This window comes from Manis pentadactyla, chromosome 3, assembly GCF_030020395.1.
Source record: "Manis pentadactyla isolate mManPen7 chromosome 3, mManPen7.hap1, whole genome shotgun sequence".
In the NCBI taxonomy this organism is placed as follows: domain Eukaryota; kingdom Metazoa; phylum Chordata; class Mammalia; order Pholidota; family Manidae; genus Manis; species Manis pentadactyla.
The window spans coordinates 9,381,805-9,406,270 of record NC_080021.1 but is presented as its reverse complement, the minus strand read 5'-3'; the positions used below and the strand labels follow the sequence as shown (position 1 = coordinate 9,406,270).

The window sequence follows — 24,466 nt, the reverse complement described above, 5'->3', positions numbered from 1 at the left end:
AATCCCACCAGGGGAGCCAGAATCAGTGTGGGAGGCCCTGGGCAGTACTGGGTCCTCTGAAAGCTCAGGCCAGGTCACTTCACGGGTACGGGGATAAGGGTCTTCTGGGACAGTGACCCCACTGGAGGGTGGCCCTCACCCAGGACCCAGGGAAGGTGTCTAGGGGTACACCCCTCAGAGGAGCTCAGAAAACTCGTGTCTACCAGCTCCCATTGCAACTACCCTGGGCGTTTGTACCAGAAATGCTAGAGCAATGTAGTGGGGAGGGTGGGTGGGCCACGGGGGTTCCACAGCTCTGGGCCTGGTCTGGGGGCCACATGCTCCCACTCCCCGCAGTGAAGGGAGCAAACAGAAACTGCTTCCAAGCTTGGCAGCCCTTTCTAAAGCTCCCAGGGCCCACTGGGGCCGGCGTGGGTCATTTCTGACTCAACCCTGCCCCCTTGTGGAGGATCTGGGTGTGGCCTCCCAGAGGCAGGCAAGCCCGGCTGAGGACTGTTCAGCCCCTGGTCACTGAGCGCTGGCCCGGGCCGTGCCTGCTGGGTGCAGCGCTGGGCACAGAGGAGGCGGGAAAGGGCGCCATGCCTCTTAGAAACCTCACCGAGGCTCTCATCTCCTCTTCTGGGGGCCCGTGGCAGCTTGGTTCCACTCCCCTACAACCCCCACCACCCTGAGCCACATAATCTTTTGCCAGTCTCTGTAGTGTGACTCCCTTCAGGTAAGGGCCACATCTTGTCCATGTGAGCACCAGCTGCACAGTAAATGCGTGGTGCATGTGTGTGATGGAGGATTGGGTGAACGGGTGGGAATGTGGATGAGTGGTGGAGTAGTGCCACGTGGCGGGTAAGAGCAGGGCTCCGAGGGACAACCAGCGTCATAGACCACTTTCCAGCTGGGAGGCCTTTAGAAGATTACTTAGGATCTCTAAGCCTCAGTTTCTTCATCTGTGAAGTGGGGATAATACCATTAACTTCCCATGAAGGCTGCCGGAGGATGCTGTCATCAGACCACCTTCAAATGAAGACAGACGCTCAGAGAGGGTGAGCACAGCCCCAGGTCACAAAGTTGGGAGTGGCAGGGGCTTAGGAAACGGTTACCCTTTCCTTCATCCTAGCGCCTATTCACCAATGACCCACACGCATTCTCAGAAGAGCTCAGGGTCCATCTTCATTACAAGCAGGATGTTTCCATCCCCCTGGGTGGATCACCTCCCCACAGCCAGCTTCCTACCCGCTGCTCCCATGCCTACTACATGCACTTCTGTGAAAATGAACTAAAACTGACATACAAAAGCCAAATTGTAGATTTACCTGTCCCCAAGTTCATTTTCAAAGAGCTGGAAAAACCTGTAACATTCATAGGTACTGCTCACCTTTGAACAGCATCTCAAAAATTCATTTGCAGCATTTTCAACAGGGGATATAATTTTTTTCCTTCCTAATTTGAATCTGTCCAATAAATATGATTGAAGGGACCAATTCATTGCTTTTAACCTGCCTATCCATTACCCTGCTTGTCCAGATGGCCAAGTATCAGACACTGTCTTAATCCATTCAGGTAGTTATAACAAAGTACTACAGACTGGGTGGCTTAGCTTATAAACAACAGAAATTTATTTCTCACAGTCTGGAAGCTGGAAGCCCAAGATCACGGTGCCAGCATCATCATGTTCTGGTGAGGACCCGCGTCCCGGTTCATAGCGAGTATCTTCTCACCATGTCCACACCTGGAGGAAGGGGCCCGGGAGCTCCATGGGGGTCTCACTAACCCCATTCATAAGGGATCCATCCTCACGACCTAGTCAGTCCCAAAGGCCCCACCTCCTGATACCGTCACTTCAGAGGTTACAATTTGAGGAGACACAAACATTCAGACCACGGCAGATGCTAGGGATCTGGCCATGAGGAGCTGCTGCTTTTTTATGTTTTCCAAGTTTTAGTCATTTTCATAAAACATTAAGGGCAAAGCACAGCATTTTTCATTAGTGTCCAAGGGGGTAACTGAGCAGTGTGTCCGCCTGTGAGATCATGGACTGCTGTGTTTCTGCCAGGTCTGACGCTGAAGACCTAGGACTGATGCTGAATATTCAGAGTAGGATCCAGGGATCTATTAAGGGAAGACAGGGCCTTCCGAGGCACCTGGGAGAACCCTGTGCCCAGCCTCCTGCCCAGACAACTTAAGTCAGAATTTCTGGGGACAGTGGCCAGGTGTCAGTGTTTATTAAAGGTTCTGGTGGTTCTAACATCCAGCAAAGTTTGGGAACCACTGTAGGAAGCGATTCCATCTGAGACGGCTGCCTGGGCTGTGGGGAGGGGTCCCTGGGGAGGTACTGCGGGAGGGTAGGTGAGGCTGGTGCACTCAGGCCAAGCATGCAGAACCGACAGGAGCAGACTGTGACTGCAGAGCACCGGACACCCTGTCCTAGGCAGCCGCTGGGATCGCCTCTGCCTCTCTGTCTTCGCAGCAAATGCAGTAGTATCTGTGGGGAGTCCAATTCCACATGCACATCATAAAAGAGACTTTTACGTGAACAACTGCGATTTGGAAGTGCCCAAGGCTCTTCTTTCTCTGGCCTTCCCTAGACAACATTCCCCTTGCCTTACGATTGTTTTGTTTTCCCCTTTTTATCCCTCTTAGCTTCTGCTGTTAGAAAAAACTGTGGAGGCCCCATACGGCAGTGAGTTTGCAAAGATCAGTTTCTGCATCTGCAGAATAGGCACAGTCACTCTGGCTCAGAGAGCTCAAAGTGAATAAAAGGTCAACAGCCAGAGCTGTCTGGACTAGGGGACAGCTTTGGGGGCTGACTCCTGCCTGTGGCTGGGGAATGCAGGGGAGAGGCTCCTAAAACCCAAGGCAAGTGGGAGCCTGGGAAGAGCCTTGGGAATCCCAAGGACCCAGCCAAGCATCCTGGAGTTCTGGGCAGAGCCTCAGCCCCAGAAGGAAAATCCCATTTGGAAGATTCTAGAGAAGTCTCTGGGCTGATTCACCAGCTTCCGTGTCTGTTGCTGCTGGGCTGCACAGCGCCTCCTCCAGAGCTTCCTGTTTCCCCAGCTAGCTGAGCCAGCCTCTGCATTCTGTGGGTTTTGCCCAACACCTATTGCTTAAACAGGAATTGCAAGAGCTTTTAGTTTAAAAACAGAGACTCACATGAGTCATATTCCCATTGTCCACCAGAGATGAGCAGCCCAGGGGCCCAAGCTCCCTGTTCTGTCACTGCATGGGCACCACAAGTTGGGGTGCAGGAGCCCCACAAAGAGTCCACTCAAGTAGCAGAGGCCAGGATGATGCCGTGGGGTGGCCTGGGGAGTGCAGCTCTGATACAGAGGCTCTAGACATTTCCTTGGGCCCAGTGTGGTGTTCTGGAGTAGCCAGACCATTTAGTCGGAAATGTACATCGACTTTTTCATTCATTCTGCTGGCAGATGCCTACTGGCACATGCTATGTGACAGGTTTTGTGAGGCCAGCAGCTGCCAGCCCAAATGGCTGTCTACGTCCTCTCATAACGCCTCTCTACCTTACACCCAGCTTCTTCCGTTAGAAAAGTCTCCTTCATGCACAGCAGTGGGAAAGGCATGCACCCAACAGATTTCTTTTGCTTACCACGTTTTGACTGTGGGCAAGTCGCTTTCCCGATCCGTGAAATGTAGATCATAACACCAGCCCCTGCAGGGAAGACAGAAGGAAATGAGCCAGGAACTGAGGGCTAGCACAAGACTGGCCCCTAGTGGTCACCAGAGCGATGGTCCGCAATGGATGGCCTGGCTAGGCCAAGCCAGAGGCTATAGCCATGATCTCATTTGGGGCTTGCAGCCAGATACAGAAACGCCATGGAGAAATGCTATAGAGAAAGCCCAGGTTCAGAAAGTGAACTCCCGGAGTCACTTGGACAGTATGTGGCAAAGGCTAGACTTGACACAGTGCCATGTCCCTGAAACACAAATCTGCTCCTATGATTCTGCTAAATTCCTCCAGCCTCACTGCAGCAGATGCCAGCCAGCCAGCCAAGGCCCGAGGCCTTCACAAGACATTCAAGGCCCTCCTTGACCTCTGCAGTCCAGCCACTGCCTTCTCCCACCTCCCGCCCCGCACGCACCAGCTGACCACGCCAGCCGGGCCCCAGGCACAAGCCCTCTCCCAGCTCATCGCCTTCGCACCTGCTGGCCCTTCTGCTCTGATGCCCTTCCTCGCGGCTCTATCCCCTCGCCCTTCACGCCCCACACCTCCTCCCTGAGAAGTGCTTTCCAGCCCCAGCAGACACTGCTGACCCTCCTTTGTGCCCCCACAGACAGTTTGCCCCCACTGTCTGCCCAGCACCTAGAGCAGCGCCTGGCACAAAGCGTGACTAAGGAGGTGCCGGGTGAACAAATGATCCGAAGACGCCGTCTTGTCTTTCCAGCACGGACCACATGGAGCACATCACCATTTAGATGTCTGCTGGCCTCCACAGGCAGTGACTCCGTCTCGTGCGCCCTTGCATCCTTTGAGCCTGGCACAGAGTAGGTGTTTCCTAAGCATCTGACAACAGAATGCACGAAAAGGTCAATGTGCATTTCCCAACGGAACTGTCCATCCTGGAGGGCAGGAACCACGTGCCATCCGTCTGCCTCCTTGCTTGCGCACGTTCAGAGACAGAGTTCGTTTCCCGGAAGAGTGTGGGCTCACTGGCGATCTGCAGTCACATCCTCTGGGGTGTCAATACTGGACAAGGCAGCGGGGATTCTGGGGCGCACACACCAAACCCGGGAGTCCTCAGGCCCACCGCGCAGCGGAGTACTGTTCCGCTGTACTGAGGTCTGGGAGGCTTCCCGCCAGTAGATGGCGCCAACAGCAAGGGCTCAGCTCTGCGGCCACCCAGACCCCATCTCTCCGTGGCCCCACGGGTCCCCTAAATGGCTTCTCTCATCCAAGAGGGTCTTCTCTGCAGCTTTCCTTAAGGATCTGCATGCCCTGGGGCTCCCGTGGGTACTTGGAAAGAAGGCTTCCCTTTGGGGAGCTTTAACTTGGCATGGAGAACCCAGGATAGTCAGTGACCATGCAGAAGGGGGGGTACCTGTCAGGTTACAGGCCATCCCAGCTCAGTTCAAAGTGTCCAAACCCCCAAGCCCTGCTCTGGACCGTATGGGGGCGGGGAGGACACACAACATGGAAGCACAAGGGGGATGTCATGCTCTTGTGTGTCTGCCATGTGCCAGGCCTGCACTAGTGCTTCTGCATACACAATGCCCCTCACCCTCCCAAAAGCTGTTGGACGGGGGCATTCTCGTGGCCATATCACAGATATGGATGTGGAAGCTCAGAAAGGTTAGGAAGCTTGCCCAGGGCCACACAGAGAGAACCCACTTCCAACCGCTGAGGCCCCATGTTATTTTCTGGACACTCAAATTTAATCAGAGCTGAGAGGAGAGGTTTCACGACAGGAGGCCTGAATATCAAGTGACACCACAGACCCTTGTAGTCAACAATCCTCCATCCATCCACTCCACCAGGCAGCACTTGCGAAGCCCTGCTGTGTTCTGGGTGCCATGTGCCATGTTTCAGGCCCACAGAGAGAAGCAAGGCACAGCTCCTGACCTTTACAAGTTCATGTTCTAATCAGGGAGGCCGCGCCTCCAACATGGCCTGGGAAAGGCATGGAAGGCTTCCTGGAGGAGAGGCCTTTTTTAAATTTCCTCTACCAAGAGTATGTCCTAAGGGCCAGAGGACTGGTCAGAGAGGATCCATGGGTGCTCATGAAACTATGAACCTTCTAGTGTCACAAACAGGGAAGTCTCCCTCCAGGGAGTCCGGAAGAGTGGTGTGTATATGTTTCATTGATTTCAGGGTTTGGGAGTTTTTTGTGTCATGTTGTATTTTTGAGGAAAAACAGGCAAGGCTCAGCAAATTAGTGCCTTCCAGGTGAGTGTGGCCCCACACTGCCAACCTCCAGAGCTCTTTGCTCCTGCCGGCAGGGCCTTCCCAAGCCACGTCACCCACAGCAACGGAAAGGGCTGCTGGCATGATTCCTTGGCCATCCCGGGTAGCTCTCTCCCCAGTGAGGAAAGGATGGGGCAGGAGGGAGGGGAGAGATTCAACGGCACCTGGAGAAATGGTCCCCAGACAGCCCTCAGGCCTCCCTCCAGCAGCTGCCGTGGGCCAGATCCTGTGCGGAGGGCCCCCACCCTGCCTCATCCCCATGGACATTACAGGCAATCACCTCCCAAACACCCACACAGCTGATTACTCAGTGTGCCGAGCACCTGCAGGAAATGCCGGGTGCTCCCAGGTCAGCAGGCCAGGAGCACCCCCTCTGAGGAAGGGCCCTTAACATGGGGCCTGAGCAGCATAGCCCGGGTGAAGAGGTGGGAAGGACATTTCAGTCATAGCGAACTGCACAGGAGAGGCCTTGCAGTGGGCATGACAGCGCTGAAACCAAGCCCAGAAGTGGTAAAAGCCTCAAATCAAAGTTGGCCTTTTTTATTTTCAAGGGCCCTTTATTTGTCAAATCAGTTTTTATTGTGCTTATGTGTCCAGCCCAGAACCAAGTATCCAACTAATCTGGCACCTCAGCCTGGACCATGTCCCCTGGCCACTGGTCCTCACAGCCAAGCATGCTGGCATGCACCTCACTGACCTTGGCAGAGAGATGCCTGCCTGGTATCCAGAGAGTTCCCAGGGCTCCCCCAGGATGCCCAGCGCTCCGCATATAGCCTCGAATTGCAATAAACCACCTGTAACATCTGTCTCTCCCATAAGCTGTGGGTTCTTCAAGTACAGCTTTTAAATTCGTCTTCAAATGCCTAAAACTGAAGAGGGACTATGAACTAGTTAGACAGCCCCTTGTTGAGTGACTGAAAGTATCCAGAGGAGGCAAAACCACAGAGTGCAGACATGAGAACTGGGAAAGATGTTTGTGTGACACAGAAAGGATTACCCTGGCCGTGTCCCTCTGCCTCTCTGGCTCTCAGTTTCCAACTTGGGAAAAGGGGGAAAGAACCTGTCTGAATACCTCAGCATCTGTTACTCAAACAATGCAAGCAGATCTATAAATTCCTAGAGTGGGCTCCTGTGGTTCCGGGTGGAGCAGGTGGCCTGGGGCCCAACCAGCCCCGCCTTTGCTCCTCTACAAGCCTGGCCTCATCTCTGCTGACCTCAGAATTCCCCGCAGCTGAGAAGCCCTGTATAGGACGCCCCCTAGCCCGGCTGGTGGGAGAATGCGGGGAAGCAGGCTGCATTCTCTGTCCAGAGGCAATTTTCTTCCCTCAGGGGCCTCTTGTTTCCTCTGGGGTACCAGGGAGCTGAGAGGATGGTTCAGGGAGGCAGCCAGAGGGGACAGAGGGTAACTGGATCCGAGACACAGGCAGCTAGAAGGTCCCACGCTTTCAGGCACTGCAGAGTGGCCTCTCATTCCACCTGCCCATTCCTCAGTACAGGGAAGGCTCTTAGGGGCATGTTTCTCTTCTCAGCTGGCCTGTCATCTTGTTCATCACATCTGCCAGGATGAAGATGAAGCTTACCGGCTGAGGCTGGGGTGTGAGAGGAGTGCGAGTGGGGCAGTGGCACCGGGTCCATTGGCCCTGCTGCAAAATGAAGATCCCTCCCACGGGCCCCCACAGGCATGGGGGCACACCTTCCTCCCCACAGGGACGGACAGCCAGCCACACCGGGCTGTGAGATTCTATGCCTGCTGCCCAGCAGGGAAATAATAATAATAATAATAATAATAATAATAGTAATAATAATAGGTCAGCTGGCCAAACTGGATGCCAAATGACTCAGTTGGCTCTGTGAACGCCTCAGGACACAGACGACAGCTTAGAACACAGAGAAGAGCCATGGAAGCAGGCCGGGCCCCACTGTGTGGCCCATCAGACAGAGTGGGCTGCTCACAGCCCCAGCTCCCGCATCGGTAGGATGAGGCGACTCAGCAGCTGCCCAGGCTGCGGGGTGACCCAGGAGGGAAGGAAACATGCACAAGGCTTAGCACCGCCATGGTTCTGACGTAGAATGTGGGCCCCACCACCTGCCAGCAGGGCCACTCAGGCAACAGGCTTACTTCTCTGCCTGCCTGGCTTCTTGATCCTGACTGTTTTCTTGAGCAGAAAGGAGATGACAAAAGCATGGCTGACGACAAGTTTATGTAAACGTTTTGAACGCTATGAAGACAGAGAGGTGGTTGCAGCCCTTTGGGCTTTGAAACCTCTGCCTGGCAGCCCCCTTTATCTGTGCTATTGCCCCGCAGGCCCTCTCTCCAGCCCCCACGACGATGGCCTTCACCCCGGAGCCGCTGGAGGACACGTCTTCACGCCCCCAATTCTGCAAGTGGCCATGTGAGTGCCCCCCGTCCCCACCCCGCTGCCCACTGGGGGTCAGCCTCATCACAGACGGCTGTGAATGCTGTAAAATGTGTGCTCAGCAGCTTGGGGACAACTGCACAGAGGCCGCCATCTGTGATCCTCACCGGGGCCTCTACTGCGACTACAGCGGGGACCGCCCGAGGTACGCAATAGGAGTGTGTGCACGTAAGTGAGACCCTCCCTTCATTCTGGCCAGTCCCAAGCACCCCAGCTCTGGCCCAGGGCCCCTCACTGGTAGCCCTTCCCCTGGCTAGGCTCCTGTTGTGTGGGAGGCATCCCCCCTCCAGTCCATGATTAGAGGCCAGGAGCTGGGACCTTCCTGAGAAAGAAAGGATGCCTGCATTCCTCTTGCCCCCAGCATCTGGTTTCATGCTCTCTGCTCAGTCCTGGAAGCACATCCACAGCCGACTCCAGGGCAAAGGGAGCCACCAGGAAAGACCTGAACCTGCTTTCATTCTCTTAGTGGTAGGACCCTTTGCTGGGTGCCCATGGTCTCCCAGGGACACCAGGACCCTGAAGAGCTCCAGATATCTCAGTAATATTGTAAATTAAAATAGTAAGATTTAAAACAACCCAGCAGCCTTGAAAGAATAAAATCCAGGCAGCCTGCAACCATCCTTTCCTGTCACCCACCCATGTTTCTTCAGTTGCTACAGTTACTTTAAAATTTTTAGCCCTGTTTTCTGGTAGTTACCACTGTATAGTATGTGTCTTCTGTTATATCTTGCTTGGCTTAACATATCAATTTTGGATAATCTATTAATGTTCCTACACAATAGATGATGACTTAGCCCCTCAATATCACCTGATACTCCTGTCTTCCAGTATCATTGTCATAATTTTTGGTAATACACTATCAAGTATTCTCAATATTGTTTGCTATAGCATGAGATAGTGTACTTATTTGGGTTTCCTTTCTTATAAAGGCTTTTGGTTTTCCTGGGGTTTCTAATTGCTTTTTCTTTTTCTTTACTCTTGGTTTTTACAACATCCCCATGTTGTGGGGAAAGCCGTTCTTCAAGTACTCCGTCTTGTCCTTTTGGGTTCCCAAAGACCTCCTTTCTGGGACTTTCTGATCTCATGTTTCTATTTAGACTGGTATTCACTTAGCTTCAATCATCTAAGCATTTATCCAAGATATGTGCCCCAGCATGATGAACAGAGGTAACTAGGCATGATGACACAACAGCCTAACTTCAGAAAAGTTACACGAAGCCTTGTAAACCAAAGAACCCTTTCTTCCCTTAGTGCTAAATCAAGCTCTCCCCATAACCGTGACTTACTATGCATGTTATTACATATTCACACACAGCATAGTCTCTCATCCTCAGGTGGTTGTTGATGAGAGTTATGCTTCTAAGTCCAAGTCAGACAATCCTGAACTTCACGGTTCATTTACAAGCACCTTCTGCTCTTTTATCATTGGTTCCTGCTTCAACTTTAATACCAAGTCATCTTTCTTTAGCTTTTTAACCACCTTGGGGTCTCCCATCCTTCCACTTCTTTCCCCCTTTTATTTATACTCATTATTAGTCTCATAAAACAGTGTGCTCAAGAAGAACTTGCAGCACCAAAGAATTATCTGACACGTTGGTTAAAAGTGCTATTTCTGAGCCCCACCCCAAGTTTACTGACTCAGATTCTCTGGAAGTGGGGATGAGAATCTACACCTTTAACAAGCTTCCCAGGGGATTCTCATGCATGCTTAAGCTTGAGACTGACTGCAAATATACACAGTCAGTCACATGCTCCCCCCCCCGTACCCAGGTAAGGAGATCTGGCTGAGCCTTCCTGCGCTAGAGTCCCCTGCAATTATGTGAGACGGTCTCATTACTTCTTTCCCCTTTTATGGCAGTTCTTCAAGGTCATTAAGAAGGTAATTCAGTTTATTGGTATTATACTAATTCCTGAAGCTATACTGACATCTTACTATGTGCTGGGCATTATACCTTTATAGACATCCTCTCCTGGACTCAGAGATTCTGCAGGCCCCAGTAGTGCTTCTCCTCCTGCCCTTCCCCACCAGGGTCCTAAAAACCACCTTCTCAATCAAACCCCTGCCATCCCTTGTATCTCAGATCCTGCCCTCACTCACTGCAGCCTCTTAGCTCCCCCTCACCATGAGTCTCTGTATATTTCCTTTCCTTAGTTATATTTGCCAAGGGTTTTTTAGTCCTATAAGTTTGCAGACATTGGAATGAATAAAGATAAACAAGAATTACAGAACTTCTCAGAAGTTTTAAATGTCCATGTCTACTGTCAAACTCCAAAAGGGGAGTGATCGTAACAACCGTTCTTTTCAAACTTTTTTGCACAGTGAACTCTTTTGTCCAGGAAGATTTTTACTCCCCCACCATCCCACCCACACATGCTCACAGATGCATCACAGGCACACATGTGCACATGCAAATACACATACACCTTGCTAGTATTCCACTGAACATCTTTCCAGAAATGCTGCCGTCATGTCTGAGTCATTGAGACCCTACCTCAAGAAAGAAGGGAGTCCAAGGTCCGAAGGCTGTAGAGAGGAAGGCACCTCAGGATCAGAGGGAAAGAGAAAGAAGAATTCCTCTAAATAGACAGTCTTAGCAAATGGTCAACTTGATCAAGGGACAGTCACCAGGGCAAGCTAAGTCTGTCTTTGGAGATGTGCATGTAACTGGGCCAGGACAAGGCAGGTAACAGAAATGAGCAATCACATGAGAATGGTGGGGAATAAGGCCAACTGGTGAATGTGAGCTGTGACGATCAGACGTCCCCACTCCAGCCTCTGTGGCCAAGGCAGAAAAGTGAACTTGGTCTTGTCTGTTCTGCTGGATTTCCAGAGAATCCCCAAATTCAGATTTGTGTATGGTTTTTAAATGCTGGCAACACATTCAAAAAATTTTTAAAGAACAGTCTGTGAGCCAAACTAAATGCTTCTGTGGGCAGAGAGTGACCTCTGAATTGTACTCTGACTATTTTGGTTGTACAAACATTTCTCTGAGTCAGGAGGCTTGAGAGCACTGTGGTCAGCTGGAAAGATCCTGAAACATACAGGCAGACAGACCTGGGTTTTGAATCCTGCTCTGCAACTTGCTGGCTACGTGACCTCGGTCACATCACTTGAAGGACCTCTATCAAACCAACCTCATGTGGTTTTCAAGAATAAACAAGGCCACACATGAAAGCCTCGAATGTGATTGGACGCTCTGTGGTCATTGTTTTACTGGCCTTGTTTTCGCTTTCCTCTGTAGACATCACCCTGTCCAGAGCTGTCCTCGGAGAAAGGGCAGGTCTAGTTCCAGGCTCAGACCCACCCCCAGCATGAAGGGTGAGGGTGCAGAAACTCACACATGGTCCTTAGAGCCAGGCAACCTGAGTTTGAATGCCAATACCACAACTAATGAGTGTGGTGACTTCAGGCATGCTACTTAACCTTTGAAGGGTCAGTTTCCACATCAGGGAAAATGTGACAGATAATGCCTATCTCTTTGGGTGGTTGGAATCAGTACCACTGATGGGAGGTAAGGAGCCCAAGAAAGATGAGGTTTCATCCCACCTCCCATCCATCCATCCATGGATTCATCCCCACAGTGAACTTAGGTGAGTGATAACACAACAGGGTAATACAAGACACATGACCCACACTTCCTGCTCCCACGAAGCTGACAGTCCACTAGGGGTGTAGGTGAGGGGAGTGAAGGCCCAGGGGTGACCTGAGTTCCTGGAAGTCCTTCGGTTAGAGGAAAACTCACCAGGCCATGTCCGGACTTGCATGTCTGAGATTAAAGAGGAGATGGTGAAAGATACTCAGTCAGCTTCCCCAGGAGCTGGTCCTTCAGTCAGTTAGAAAGAACGGGAATGGGGAGAAGGCACCAGCACCGAGGGGCCCACCCACAGCCATCACACCCCTGCTCCCTCTGGAGCCTGTGACAGGCAGGCAGGGGAGCCACCAGCACCCGGATCCCCCCTGCACACGCTTTCCCCGAGCCAGAGGGCGCGGTGGGGGGTGACTCAGAAGGCAAAGATGAGTGATTCCCCCAAGGCTTCCTCTGCTTTGTTTTGTTTTGTTTTGCTTTGCCTTTTTCCTATTTCCCTTGCTTTTCTGGTGTCTGGGGAGAGGAAATAGGCTGTGGAGTCAGAACCCCTGGGGTCGAGGTGGAGCTCCATCATTGGGAAGCTGGGGGACCCTGAGCTAATGAATCACTCGCCCTCCCTGTGGCCTGATAAACTCCCCTGGTGACGTCACTGGAGAGCTGAATGAGATAACGGTCAGATGGTGCCTGGCAGGAGATCAGATGGTCAGCGGGCGTTAGCGCATTTCCTCTCTGAACCTCCTCCTTATCCGATCACCTCCCAGGAGAAACAGCAGCCACGTCAACGTCCCCACACACTGAGTGAGACTCTGTGTCTAGCTGTGTCACCTTCGGATCGTGACTTACCCTTGCTGAGACTGTTTGCCGTATATGAAAATGGAGGTGATAATGTGGTAGCATTTCCCCGTGGGATGAAATAAAAAATGCAAGAGAGACTGGCACAGAGCAGGTCAGGTGACCAAGAACAGAGCGCTTAGGAAACCTTCGATCCTCTTAGACGGTGGAATCATCACTATTAATAACCACCTTCAGGCAAAGCCAGGAGATCGGCTACAATTATTGGCAGACTGCCTGCAGATTCTGAACTAGCCCTCCTTGGGTGGGCACCCTTGCTGCCCGGGGGCTCCCTGCCTGCACGTCCAGACGCTGTCTTCAGGGCAGGACACAACCTCAAGGTGGGAGCCCTGCAGACCTAGGAGTCCCGGGCCTCTCATGGAACTCTGGGCTGTGTAACCAACCCCACGTGGCTGCTCGGATGTCAAACAGGCATTTCATATCTAAGAAGAACTCTAGAGTCCCCTGACCCCAGTGCCAGCAACCCTGGGGACAGAGCATTTCTCTCCGCCCAGGGCTCATTCCCGACTCCCGGCTCCTCCTCCTCACATCCCATCGTCAGCAAGTCCTTCCACATGTACTCAGAAGCTGACGCCTCCTCAGGGCACCAGGTGACCCCCATCCGTGTCTGGGCACGGCCCCTCTCTTCTGAATGACAGGCGCCTGCCTGACGCTGCCCTGACCCCCTTCAGCTTAGTCTCCGCTCAACACCACCAGTGCTCCTGAGGAGCAGAATCCATAGCATTGCCTCACTGGTTACTTACTGGGCAGCTGCTGTGTGGCACGGGTCTAGGCTCTACTCGCTTGGTGGCTTCCTCAGCCTGTAAGGAAGTCCTCTCTCAGCCCACCTCCTGCCACCTCCCACGTCCCAATCCAGCTCCCACCCCAGGTCTTTACACCTACAGGCCACCCCTGCCCAGATAGGCGCCACCCCCGCCTCCTTTCCATCTTTGCTGAAGAATCATCACCTCCATGAGGCCTTCTCTGCTCTCCTCCCTTAAACCTGCAGCTGCCCCTCCCGCTTCCTTTGCTCCCTGGCTCCCGTGCCCATCCACCTCCTACCCATCCCCGCTACAGTGCAAGCTCTGTTTGTTCACTTCTGAATCTCCAGTACCTAGAACACTCCATAAACAGGTATTGAATGAATGGAATCTTTGCTCCAAAGTCTTCTGATTGGCTTTACATGTCTGCCCCTTAAGAACCATTAGCCTAGGTGCAGATGTTGTCAGTTCCAGGCTTTGTGCCATGTGCTGGGAAAGGACAGGGAGCCAGCTGCCTGGGTCCCCACACCCACCATGCTCTGCCTCTCACCCAGTGACCAGCCCACCCAGACTGGCATTAGGTGTTGCTCAGTGGGTGGTTTCTGAAGCTATAAAGGACCCTGCATATTCCTCTCCTCCGGAGTCCCCCCAGGGTCCCCAGCGGCTGGCTGGGCCCAGCACCTTCACTCACCTGGTCGTGGTGCCCTGCCCATCTGCCATACTGGGACCGATTCCTGAGGTCTATGCTCCATCCAGCGGTGGGAGGCTACCCAGGTCAGGGGCACCCGTACCCACCCACAGGGCCTGACCCAGGCCGCGTTTGTCTTCACAGAGGTGGTCGGCGTGGGCTGCGTCCTGGATGGGGTGCACTACACCAATGGCCAGTCCTTCCAGCCCAACTGCAAATACAACTGCACCTGCGTGGATGGCGCGGTGGGCTGCACGCCGCTGTGCCTCCGTGCGCGCCCCCCACGGCTCTGGTGCAGCCACCCCCGGCAAGTGAGCCTGCCCGGCCACTGCTGCCAGCAGTGGGTGTGTGACAACAATGCCAGGAGGACACGCAAGACAGCGCAGCGCCACACGGGAGCCTTTGGTGGGTGCAGGGTGCTAGAATGTGCAGGGAGGATGGGCCCCAGGGTGGGTTGCAGACCCCCGTGGAGCTATCATATGGATGGATAGATGGATGGATGAGTGGACAGGTGGACAGGTGGATGAGCGGATGGATGGATGGGTAGATGGGCTAATGAGGATCTGGACTAGGGCAGTGGGAGAATAGGTGGCAAGCAAGGGGCAGATGCAAGAGTCACTGGCCAGTAAGACTGAAAGTGTGGGGTCAATCCAGAGCATGAGGTGAAGGAGAGAGGCGGGTGGGGTGACTCCTGGGGCTCGTCATTTCCTAGGCTGGGATACCAGAGCAGGGCGCTGTGTGCGAAGGAGACCTGTGCTGTTGGAGACCAGGCACCCTGCCTGGGGGATCACCCAGAGAAGCATCCTGTGGGGCAGCATTGAAGAGGGGGACGGCAGAGAGGGCTCCGGAGGCCATCTGCCGGGAGCTGCTGCTGGGGGTGGGATGGCTTAGGGAGGATGTGTGGAATGAGACGGTGGCCTGGAGCAGGGGGCTGGGAGGGCTGACATTTGAGGGGTGCACAGAAGCGTCTGATGACATGGAAGACAGCAGGTAAGAACATTTCTAGAAGGAGGGCGTCCACCAAGTAAGTGGACATGAAGGAGTGAAGAAATGGCAGTAGAGTCTGGGAGTTCTAAGGATACTGGTCATTGTTTTAAAATTCTAAGTGCCTGAGCTTGCTCAACCTTGATGCTGACAGCATTTTGGACCAGAGAATTCTTTGCGGTGAGGGCTGCCCTGTGCATGTGGGTGTTTAGCAGCATCTCTAGCCTGTACCTACTAGATGCCAATAGCACCTGCCCCCCAAGTAATAATAGCCAAAAATACCTCCGGATGTTGCTCATTGTGCCCTGGGGGATAACATTGCCCTGGTAAGAACCCTGGGGCCACCACCACTTAAGGTGAGGGAGAGAAAGACAAATCCATGAGGCAGGACAGGAACAGGAGGAAGAGGTTTCACAGAAGCCAAGGGAAGAACGTGTTTCAGAGAAGACAAACTGGGGAGCAGGAAAGGAGAGGGGGGCGGAGGCACCAGCCCAACAGAAGAGACTGCGCCCAGGCTGCGTGCCCTCTGGGGGCCCCACTGGACCAGGAAAGACAAGGGGAGTGGTCCCCCACCCTGCCCCTGCCCTCACGGCTCAGGGAGGTGCAGCTTTTCTGGAAGGGGCTTGAGGGGCCCTGTGGGCTGAGCCAGCCACACGAAGCAGCCCCATGTTGATGGAGGGGGGGACAGGGAAGGCTCTGTCCCTAGCAGGCCCCAGGCGTCAGTCCCACCACATCAGGCTCACAGAGGGGAGGGGCAGCGGCCACCTGCCCATTGTATGTGGCCCAGTGACCCCTTTCGGACTGAGTATGAGCCGAGTCCCTGCCTCCCCAGAGGGCGACCCAGAAACCACAGCTGTTTTATCCTCGTAGGCAAATCCCTTCCCACCGCCTCCCCCCCTCCAGGCTCCAGCCCAGCCCAGCCCAGCCCAGCCTCTGTCCTCAGGTGCCCCTCCTGTGGCTGCTGCGTCTCTCGGACCCCCCTTTTCTCTCGTTCAGTCCTGTGTCCACTCATCCGCGTTCTCTGCACACCTGTTAACTTGGCGGGCCTGGGTTGGGAGCCTCGACCCTCTCCTTTCCTCTCTCTCCTTACGATCCTAGTAGACGGCTTTTCTTCCCTATCTCTCTTTGCCCCTCTCTCCCCTTCCCCCGCTCTCTATCCCCTTCATCTCCCATCCCATCCTCTCACCCCCTCTCCCTCTCTTCTCTGCCCTTCCGTCAGCCTCCCCCGACCCCCTCTGCCTGAGCCTCTCGGTCTACCCAGGTGTGTGTGTGTCAGCGCGGGACTGCCCTCCTCTCCAGGTCTTTCTGGGGTATCTGCTCCATCTTTCCATGGGCTCTCTCCTTTGTCTTACTAGTTTTGCAGGTACCTCCATCTGTAGCTCACCCCATTTTCCGTTTCTCAGATATTCACTAAGCAACGGCACACATCTTATCCTAGATGCTTGGGGTACTTACGTCAACCGAACCATCCGAGAGTTGATCTTTATTTGGTTGACAGTTAAGAAAGCACACAAGCTCATATTTGCTGAGGGTTACTGAGGAGCGGGGACAGCTTGCTCACTTCTGTGAGTGTGAACCCACCTTCCCTGCCCACAGCCCTGGGAGGGAGCTGCTATCGTCAACCCCAGTTGCAGGTGGGGAGCCCGAGGCACAGAGGTGGGAGCTAGCTTTTTGGAAGCTGCCCAGCTTCTAAGCGGCCGTGCTCAGAGCTGAACCCAGGCAACTCGACTCTGAAGCCTGTGTCCCCTTAATCGTTATGCCCTCAGCATCACCTGGAACAAATACGGGTTCTAGGAAACAGGCCCTCCCTTTGATGCTCTCCAAATGAACTTGATCTCTGCAAGGGCAAAGGCAGTATCGTTGATCTTTTATTCCCAGTGCCTGATACATACTCAGTGAATGGGCCCTTCTCGCCATACCAGCCCCACATGGCAGATGGTATTGTCACGACAAGGAGACTGAGGTCCAGGGTGAGCCACAGCTTGTAGGTGGTCCAGACCATGTGAATTCAGGTCCGCCTGTCTCTAGGGAGGGCTTTCCCCCCAGAGGAGTAGAAGGAGCTCAGAACAAGGCTCTTCCCCTTGGGAACCCAGGCTGGTTAGAAGCCAATTTGCCCTCCTGTGGCGAGGGACAGCCCACATTCCTCCTCTCTGAGTTTCAGGGATCCCCCAGCCCCCTACTGTGGCAGTAGTGGGGATTAGGGGCAGACAGGGGCTGGAGACTCACAGGGCATCTGGTCTCTATCCACAGCAGCCGCCGGGGAGGTGGAGACATGGCAGAGGAACTGCATAGCCTACAGGAGCCCTTGGAGCCCCTGTTCCGCCACCTGCGGCTTGGGGGTCTCTACGCGGATCTCCAGTGCCAACGCCCGGTGCTGGCCTGAGCAAGAAAGCCGCCTCTGCAACCTGCGGCCGTGTGACCTGGACATCCGCCCACACATCAAGGTGGGTGCACCTCCAGGGTGGGCCGGCACCTGCACGTGACACGCAGACAAGCCCAGCTGTGAGCCTGGCTCCTGAACGTCCTTGTGCAGCCATTTGTAAAATGGGAATAATTAAGTCCACCTCATAACAGTTATCTGGGATATTAGTGATTGCGGTGAACATGCTATTAGAATCAAGGTCAGTCTGGAGAAAACCCAGGGACCTCAGAAGGGCCCTCCTGCGACGATTGTGAGGGGCCCTCACTGACTGCCAATCCCCTCTGCTCCCTGCCAGCCTGCACCTACATGTGCCTGCAGGACAGCCACACCCGGTGATAGGGGAGCCCGAAACAGCTCAGGACAGCCGGCGTCCCAGGCCTGTCTGCAGCTGATGCACGCTGCTGTGGCCTATCTCCTTACATCTCTGAGCCCTAGACCCTCATCAGGAAAGTATTGGAGAGGATTTCAGACATCCCTTCCAGCTTTGAGAGTCTAAGATAATTAAAATAAGGGATCAAGGAGGTAGTGGGACCCAGTAGACTGAGACCTAGTCCTGGGAGGTAGAAATAGATGTGATTTGCCTAAGTCAAGGCCTCCTCTCTTGTGCCTTAGACCCGTGACAGGCCCCAGTGTCACATAACAGACATCAGCACTGGTTCTGGTTTTAGATGATGGTTTCTTGGGGATGCTGAGGAGAGGGTTACCCAGTTGGCAAGATGGCCCAGCTTCCCATGTTCCTTCTTAGACATCAGACATTGCTTCCTGTCCCCTGGTCCCTACTCCAATCATCTCTGCCAATCAACTGGATGCTTCCACCTCTCCCTTCTCCTTCCTCTCTGATTATTTTCCCCTGCCATCCTAGCCTTTGTATTCTTGGTGCTTGGTGCACAGTAGGTACTCAGCAGACATCTCTTAACTGAAAGCATGAGTCTAAATGTCACCGGCTGCAGGAATAATAGGAACAAAGTCCCCAAGCTGGGCGCATTCGAGATAGCAGTAGGTCTGCCACAGAGCTGATTCAAGCCCCTTGCTTTTGGCTCATGATTTCCACCTGATTTTCTTTCCATAATGATGTGCCTAAGATGGCTCTTCAAATTATATAAGCCTCAGGCCCCACAGAGCCAGGATCTGCTCTACCCCAGTTCAGGCACAGTGCTGGCAGCCGGCAAACCCCAGGAACCACTGGTCTAATGAGTTTAGTAAGAGCCTGCTATGTACTAAGCACGGAGTTAGGCTGCAGGACACAGAAAGGTCCCCACTCCCGAGTGGCCCATAGCCCAGTGGAGGAAAAGAGCTACCTTTAAAGGATGCTGATCCAGGTGAATACATTGCATGATGGTGTGTGTGTGTGTGTGTGTGTTCTGGGGCAAAGTGTACCCCACCCCCTCCTGGAATCCCACAGTGGCTCTGCTGCTAACTAGCTGAGGGCACTTTGACTGAAGGAGCTACAAAGGCAGCCTGTACTGGTGACACTGTGACAAAGGACTGGACCTCAGGAAGCTGGGAGGTAGCACCCAGGCAAGGCAGTCCCCTCCTGTGATCCTCGGCTTACCCCTGCAAAATGTGGCTGGGCCTTGTTGTATTGGGGGAAGCCCTTCCTACCTTGCAGATGCTGCAAATCCGAAGTAAGGTGGAGTGTTCCCCATACGATAAGTGAACAGGGAAGAACCAGGGGTTTGGAGGGAGGAAGGTGGCTGTTCATCCTCAGAGCTTCCCAACTGAAACCCCCTTTTCTGCAGGAGGGGAAGAAGTGTTTAGCTGTATACCAGCCAGAGGCACCCATGAACTTCACCCTTGCTGGCTGCATCAGCATGTGCTCCTACCGGCCCAAGTACTGCGGGGTCTGCGTGGACAACAGATGCTGCATCCCCTACAAGTCCAAGACCATCAGTGTCTCTTTCCAGTGTCCCGACGGGCCGGGCTTCTCCCGCCAGGTGCTGTGGATTAACGCTTGCTTCTGCAACTTGAGCTGTAGGAATCCCAACGATATCTTTGCTGACTTGGAATCCTACCCTGACTTCTCAGAAATTGCCAATTAGGTGCGCACAAAACACGGGGCTCGGGTCCTGGCCCAATGCTTGCAAAGCAGCCAGCCCTCTGAGGCCCAGCTGAGCCTTGTTTTGTCCACTTCCCACCCCCTTCTAACCACCCTGATCCTGACCCTTGGCCCCCTTTTCTTTTTCTGACCATCGAAAGGACCCATTATGGTGCGTTTCAGGCTCAGACTATGAGTCCATTCCTTGGCAGCATTCTACATACACTTCAAAGAAAGTGTCTCTAGCTGTTCTGGACAATACCCCAGCTGACAAGCCTGTCCCGTCACTGGAGGTCCTGCTGGGTCTTGCCTGAGTCCAAAGGAACAGAATCAGCTAGGCATTCAATATCACTAATTCCCTCTGCAGATGCCAAACCACAGTATTCTGGGTCCGTGCGGAAGGACAGATGGATATGGGACAATGGAATAGTCTATTATTTGGGCCCTGCCAAGTTGCCCTCTAATAGACAGTTCAAGCCACAGGACACCAAAGTATCTCTGATTCCAAAGATTTGTGCACCCAAGGTCACCAAATATTTGCCAAGTGAAGTGAGTGGTTGTTTGGTTTATGATTTTTAATGGTAAGTTGTATCCATAAATCCGGGCATTGTTGAGGTTAAGTTTCTCTACATCCCTGCACTGTGAAGGGCACAACTTGGGTTCATTCCAGAAAGAAATGCTACTTGACAAATTCCATTCTTGTTCATGGGAAGAGTCCCCAGTCAATGCTCCAAGGTCAGAGCAGGGTCAGCCAATTTTCAGAACAAGTGATGGACCCTAGCACCAAATCTACTGCTGACCAGCAGGGCCCTGGGCAACTGGCCAGCCTCTTCCTCGCATCCAGAACCTCTCCCTCCTTAGGGGCTCATGGGAGCTGGTGGAGCCCCTGGGATGACCTCTCTGACCCCTAGAGTGGCATGCTGGAACTTTCCTCTGCTCTTACAGAGCCTTGGGAGACCCAGCCCAAGGCCAGGCCAAACACACCCGAAATGACTACGACAGGTCCAGGCTTGGTGTGGGTCAAAACAGAAGTGGGTTCATTCTGCATCAGTCCAGGCGGCAAGAGTCACGGCCTAGGACATCTCTTTCCGCCACGGGGGTCCCTGTCACAGACTTTGGGTCTGCTGATCCAAACAACCCAGTTCTGGTAGGCCAACAGAGGTGTACCAGTCGTTTAGAAGCAGAGTTGTATTTAACTGGGATTACAGGCCGCAAGGGGTTGGAGCTAAAAGGAAGAGGAGGTTGTTATGAATGGAAATGAGGCTGTTATTTATCTTATTAGTAAAAAGTAGATATTTACTGTTCTAATTCTTTTATTTAGTTCCTTCTGGGTGCCAGACATCATTCTCAGTGCTTTACATACGCTAGCTCATGGTTACTTCACAAGCATGTCGAAAAGTGACCTTTATTGTTTCTGTTCTTACAAATGTGAAACGGAAGATCAGAAAGGGATGGCAGCCTGACCCAAGCCCCCAGCTGGGAAGTGAGGCAGGCGGGAGTCGGGCTGCAAATCCAAGCCAGGCTGACTCTGTCACTGCGCACGCTTCCCAGCGTGTCGGAGCAGGGTAGCCTCGGAATCATCGACATCCCGCTCTCGCGTTTTGCTCTTTCCCTGTCTCTCTGCTCTTCTCCCAAGACAAGACTATTTGACTTTCAGATAATTTAGGCCTCTGGACAGCCAAAGAAATATGGAACAGACAAAACCCCATGAAGCCCACACAGGTCATCCCCTCCTTCAGAACCAGCTCTCAGCATGCGTTTGAAAGATGGCTTTGCTTACCCGATGCTGCAGATGGAACGACGTGCAGTATTGGTGGGATAATTCTGTGTGGTGTGCAAAGGAAATCCTGAACAGGAAAATGGGACTGGGGATGCATCCTGCTTACTGTGACCACCCGGATGCCTAGCCCAGTGCAAGGCATACAGTGGTGCTCAACGTGGGTTTGATGAGTAAAGGGACTGGTGTAGGTGCTATACTTTCAGGTAGAAGCTCTATGATTCCAAAATTACATGACAATCTAATTTTTATCAACCAAATCTTATTTTAAGAGCCATAGGAAAAGATATTTTTTAAAATGTACATTTCTATTACACAAAAAACAAAGAAGAATTCTTGTGTGAAGACAATTTACCCCATGCATACTTTCTTCTATCAATCTGTGGGGATCGTACTAGATTATCTTGGAGTGAAATCATCTGCCATCTACAAGCAACAAGGACTAGAAGACAGCTAACACTGCTATTTGCAGAAACTCAAGCGGTAGGTTCTTACTGAATACTGGGAAACTGAATATGACTTCTGAAATCAGAGGGAGCCTGGCTGGAGGATTTAGGGGATTGTCCTGGGAATGGATGGGAAGCGGTGGCCGGAATGCCCCAGTTAGTTTGTTTGGAGAAACGGACCTATTCTAGGCAGCCGCAGAGGGAAAGTCTCAGCTCTCTGTTTTGAAGTTCTGGGGAAGGAGATTTGGGCCCAACGTGAGGAAGTTCTTTGTAGCAGTCAGAACTACCCAGCAATGGTGTGACCTGCTTCAGCAAAAGTTAGTCATAATCATAACAAAAAAAAGTCCCTTTATTGAGTGCATACGTGGTGCCAAGAACGATGCTAAATTTTAATTCTCTGACTAATTACCACATCAATTGTAAGTGTCTCTTCCCCATTTTATAACTGGAAAGTCAGTTTTAAATCTGAGACTGATGGAGAAATCAGCCAAAAAAAGTTGGATCTCAAAGCCTTGCTCCTACCGTCTGGCTCTCTGGGAGGCCTCCGGGCCCAGCCTGAATGACCCCTATGGGAGGGTCACCTGGGCAGGGGATCAAGTAGATCTGATTGATCGTCTCTCCTGCCCTGGTAACTTCGCATTCCAGGTGCGGACAGGTACACCAAGAGCCCATTAAGCTTTGGTGAATAAATTCACGTTAGCACTCAGGGTACATTTCTCTGGGGCACTTAGGTAGGTATGGAGGAAGGAGAGATGAATTCACCAAACCACTAATTCTTGCTACAGCTTAACTCATAAGCATTTGGTGAGTACTCAGCCCCTATGCTAGGCGCTCTACTGCCATATCTATTTAATCATCATAGCAAACTTAGGAGATATGGCATTATTATCATTTCCTCATTTTAGCTGAGATAAGACAGCTGAGGCTTATAGAAATCATTTGCTCAATGTCTTACCAGCCAGGGAACTGCAGACCAGGATCTCAAGCTGAGGTGAGTCTGACGCCAGAGCCGTCTTTTTTGACACCAAGCCCAATTAGCCTGCCCCCAAGTCAAAAGGTACAGGGGCCACTTTACTGATAATAGCTGCAATTTTAATTTTGAAGGTGATTCAGAGAATGATCAAAGGAAGCAGACTCAAATGATCTGATTGTCTCTAATCTCATTACCATTGTACTGTGTTTACACAGGCATTGTGGGGAAGTAATGTAGCCTGTAACTATCATGTTGCATGATGTCACTTCTTTTTAAAGCTTTACTTTGATGCTCAGAGTAACTCCATGATGACCCTGCACATCTGGGAAGCATAGATGATCAGAATGGGCAACTATCTCTGCAGGTAGATTATATGTGTGTGTGTGTGTGTGTGTATAAATGTATGTACATATCTTTTTTCAGACTGTGACTTAATATTTAAGAATTCCTACTGCCATTTTTGTAAGTGACTAAAAAATACATGCAAAGAATTGTCTTGGAATTTCCCAATAGAGGAAAAATACCACTTGGGCAATCTGTCATGTTTTACGACATTCCCCATTTTTCTCATGATTTGTGCAGCGTGGCGTGTGTTTGTTCAATGTGAAGGGTTTTCATTGCTCAGATTCCCTGTTTATAGCTATTCTCCTTAAAGCAATAAATCATCAGCAAAGTGACTTACTGGATTTGGTGGGTTTTCTTGTACATTCAGTTATTATGAGGCAATGAGGGAGCACCGAGCACATTCAATAAATGTGCAGATGGTGGAAATTAGTTCCCAGAGTTTTATATATGGTCATAAAAATAGCTAGAAGCTTGGAGATGGGCTTAGAATTATGAATTCTGGAATACACAAAAGATCAGAGCTACAAAAGTATCCAGGCTGAAAGACACCTCATGTAAATATAAAATAGAAATTTTAGCATTCACTCATTCACCCACTCACTCCCTCATTTATTCAGTGCCTTTCTATATCCCCAACTAGACTGGGTTCCTTGAGGCCAGGGGCCATGACTGTATCCTCTGAGCCTAGCCGAGTGCCCAGCACATGCCAGGGCTGGAGTAAGCCGGAGCTGGCTGGATGGAGAAAGTATCTATTGCCAGCTGCCTTAGGAACCAATGGGAGTAAAAAGAAGCATAAAGGAGGTTGCACGATACAATGGAAACAGTTCTGACTTTGAGAATCAAGTGGGTCTTTATAGACTTTACTCCTTACTGGAATTCCTCACTTAATCCATCTGAGTCTGTTTCCTCAGGTATGAAATGCAGAAAATGATAGCACCTGCCGTGTGGTGATAAAATGCATACTGCTTGCAAAGTTTTAGAATAGAACTTGGTACATGGTAAGCACTTAAGGGACACATCTATTATTAGCCGTGCCTCAGTTTCCTCATGAGCTGGCGATAATCAGCAAGGCTTTATAGTAAAATTTGGAGTCAATGTGTGTGTGTGTAAGGACTTATTTAGTCTTTACTTCAAAATAGACATAGAAAGCAAAAAGTGTCCCCAGTATTCAGTTGAGTGCTTTTTTACTTTAATCATATGCTCCTCGATCCCTTAACTTTTTAATTTTTCTGTTATCATTTTATGTTGTCATTTGATTAAACAGCCAGCTTCTTTAAGGCAGGAAGGTG

The 24,466-nt window shown here is 51.9% G+C and overlaps 1 protein-coding gene and 1 long non-coding RNA gene across 3 annotated transcripts in view; one reads left to right on the top strand and one right to left on the bottom strand.

Annotated features, from left to right (window-relative positions):
* The window catches only part of CCN4 (cellular communication network factor 4), a 33,131-nt gene extending 9,622 nt beyond the window's left edge, over window positions 1-23,509 (top strand). Inside the window, exons 2-6 of one of the 2 annotated variants that reach the window (XM_036890544.2) lie at window positions 8,217-8,304; window positions 8,394-8,473; window positions 14,340-14,600; window positions 17,430-17,623; window positions 19,341-23,509. In XM_036890544.2, the coding sequence (XP_036746439.2) occupies window positions 8,217-8,304; window positions 8,394-8,473; window positions 14,340-14,600; window positions 17,430-17,623; window positions 19,341-19,640 (923 nt within the window). In that variant the 3' untranslated portion in view covers window positions 19,641-23,509. Of the gene's footprint in view, window positions 1-8,216; window positions 8,497-14,339; window positions 14,601-17,429; window positions 17,624-19,340 lie in introns of both variants that reach the window. The other variant, XM_057497731.1, reaches the window with a different exon arrangement.
* LOC130682798 (uncharacterized) lies at window positions 1,570-5,508 on the bottom strand. Its single transcript, XR_008996125.1, has 3 exons — window positions 4,313-5,508; window positions 3,599-3,661; window positions 1,570-2,476 (listed from the first exon to the last, which is right to left on the bottom strand). It is a non-coding gene; the product is annotated as an uncharacterized LOC130682798 (long non-coding RNA).
* Window positions 23,510-24,466: the final 957 nt, after the last annotated feature.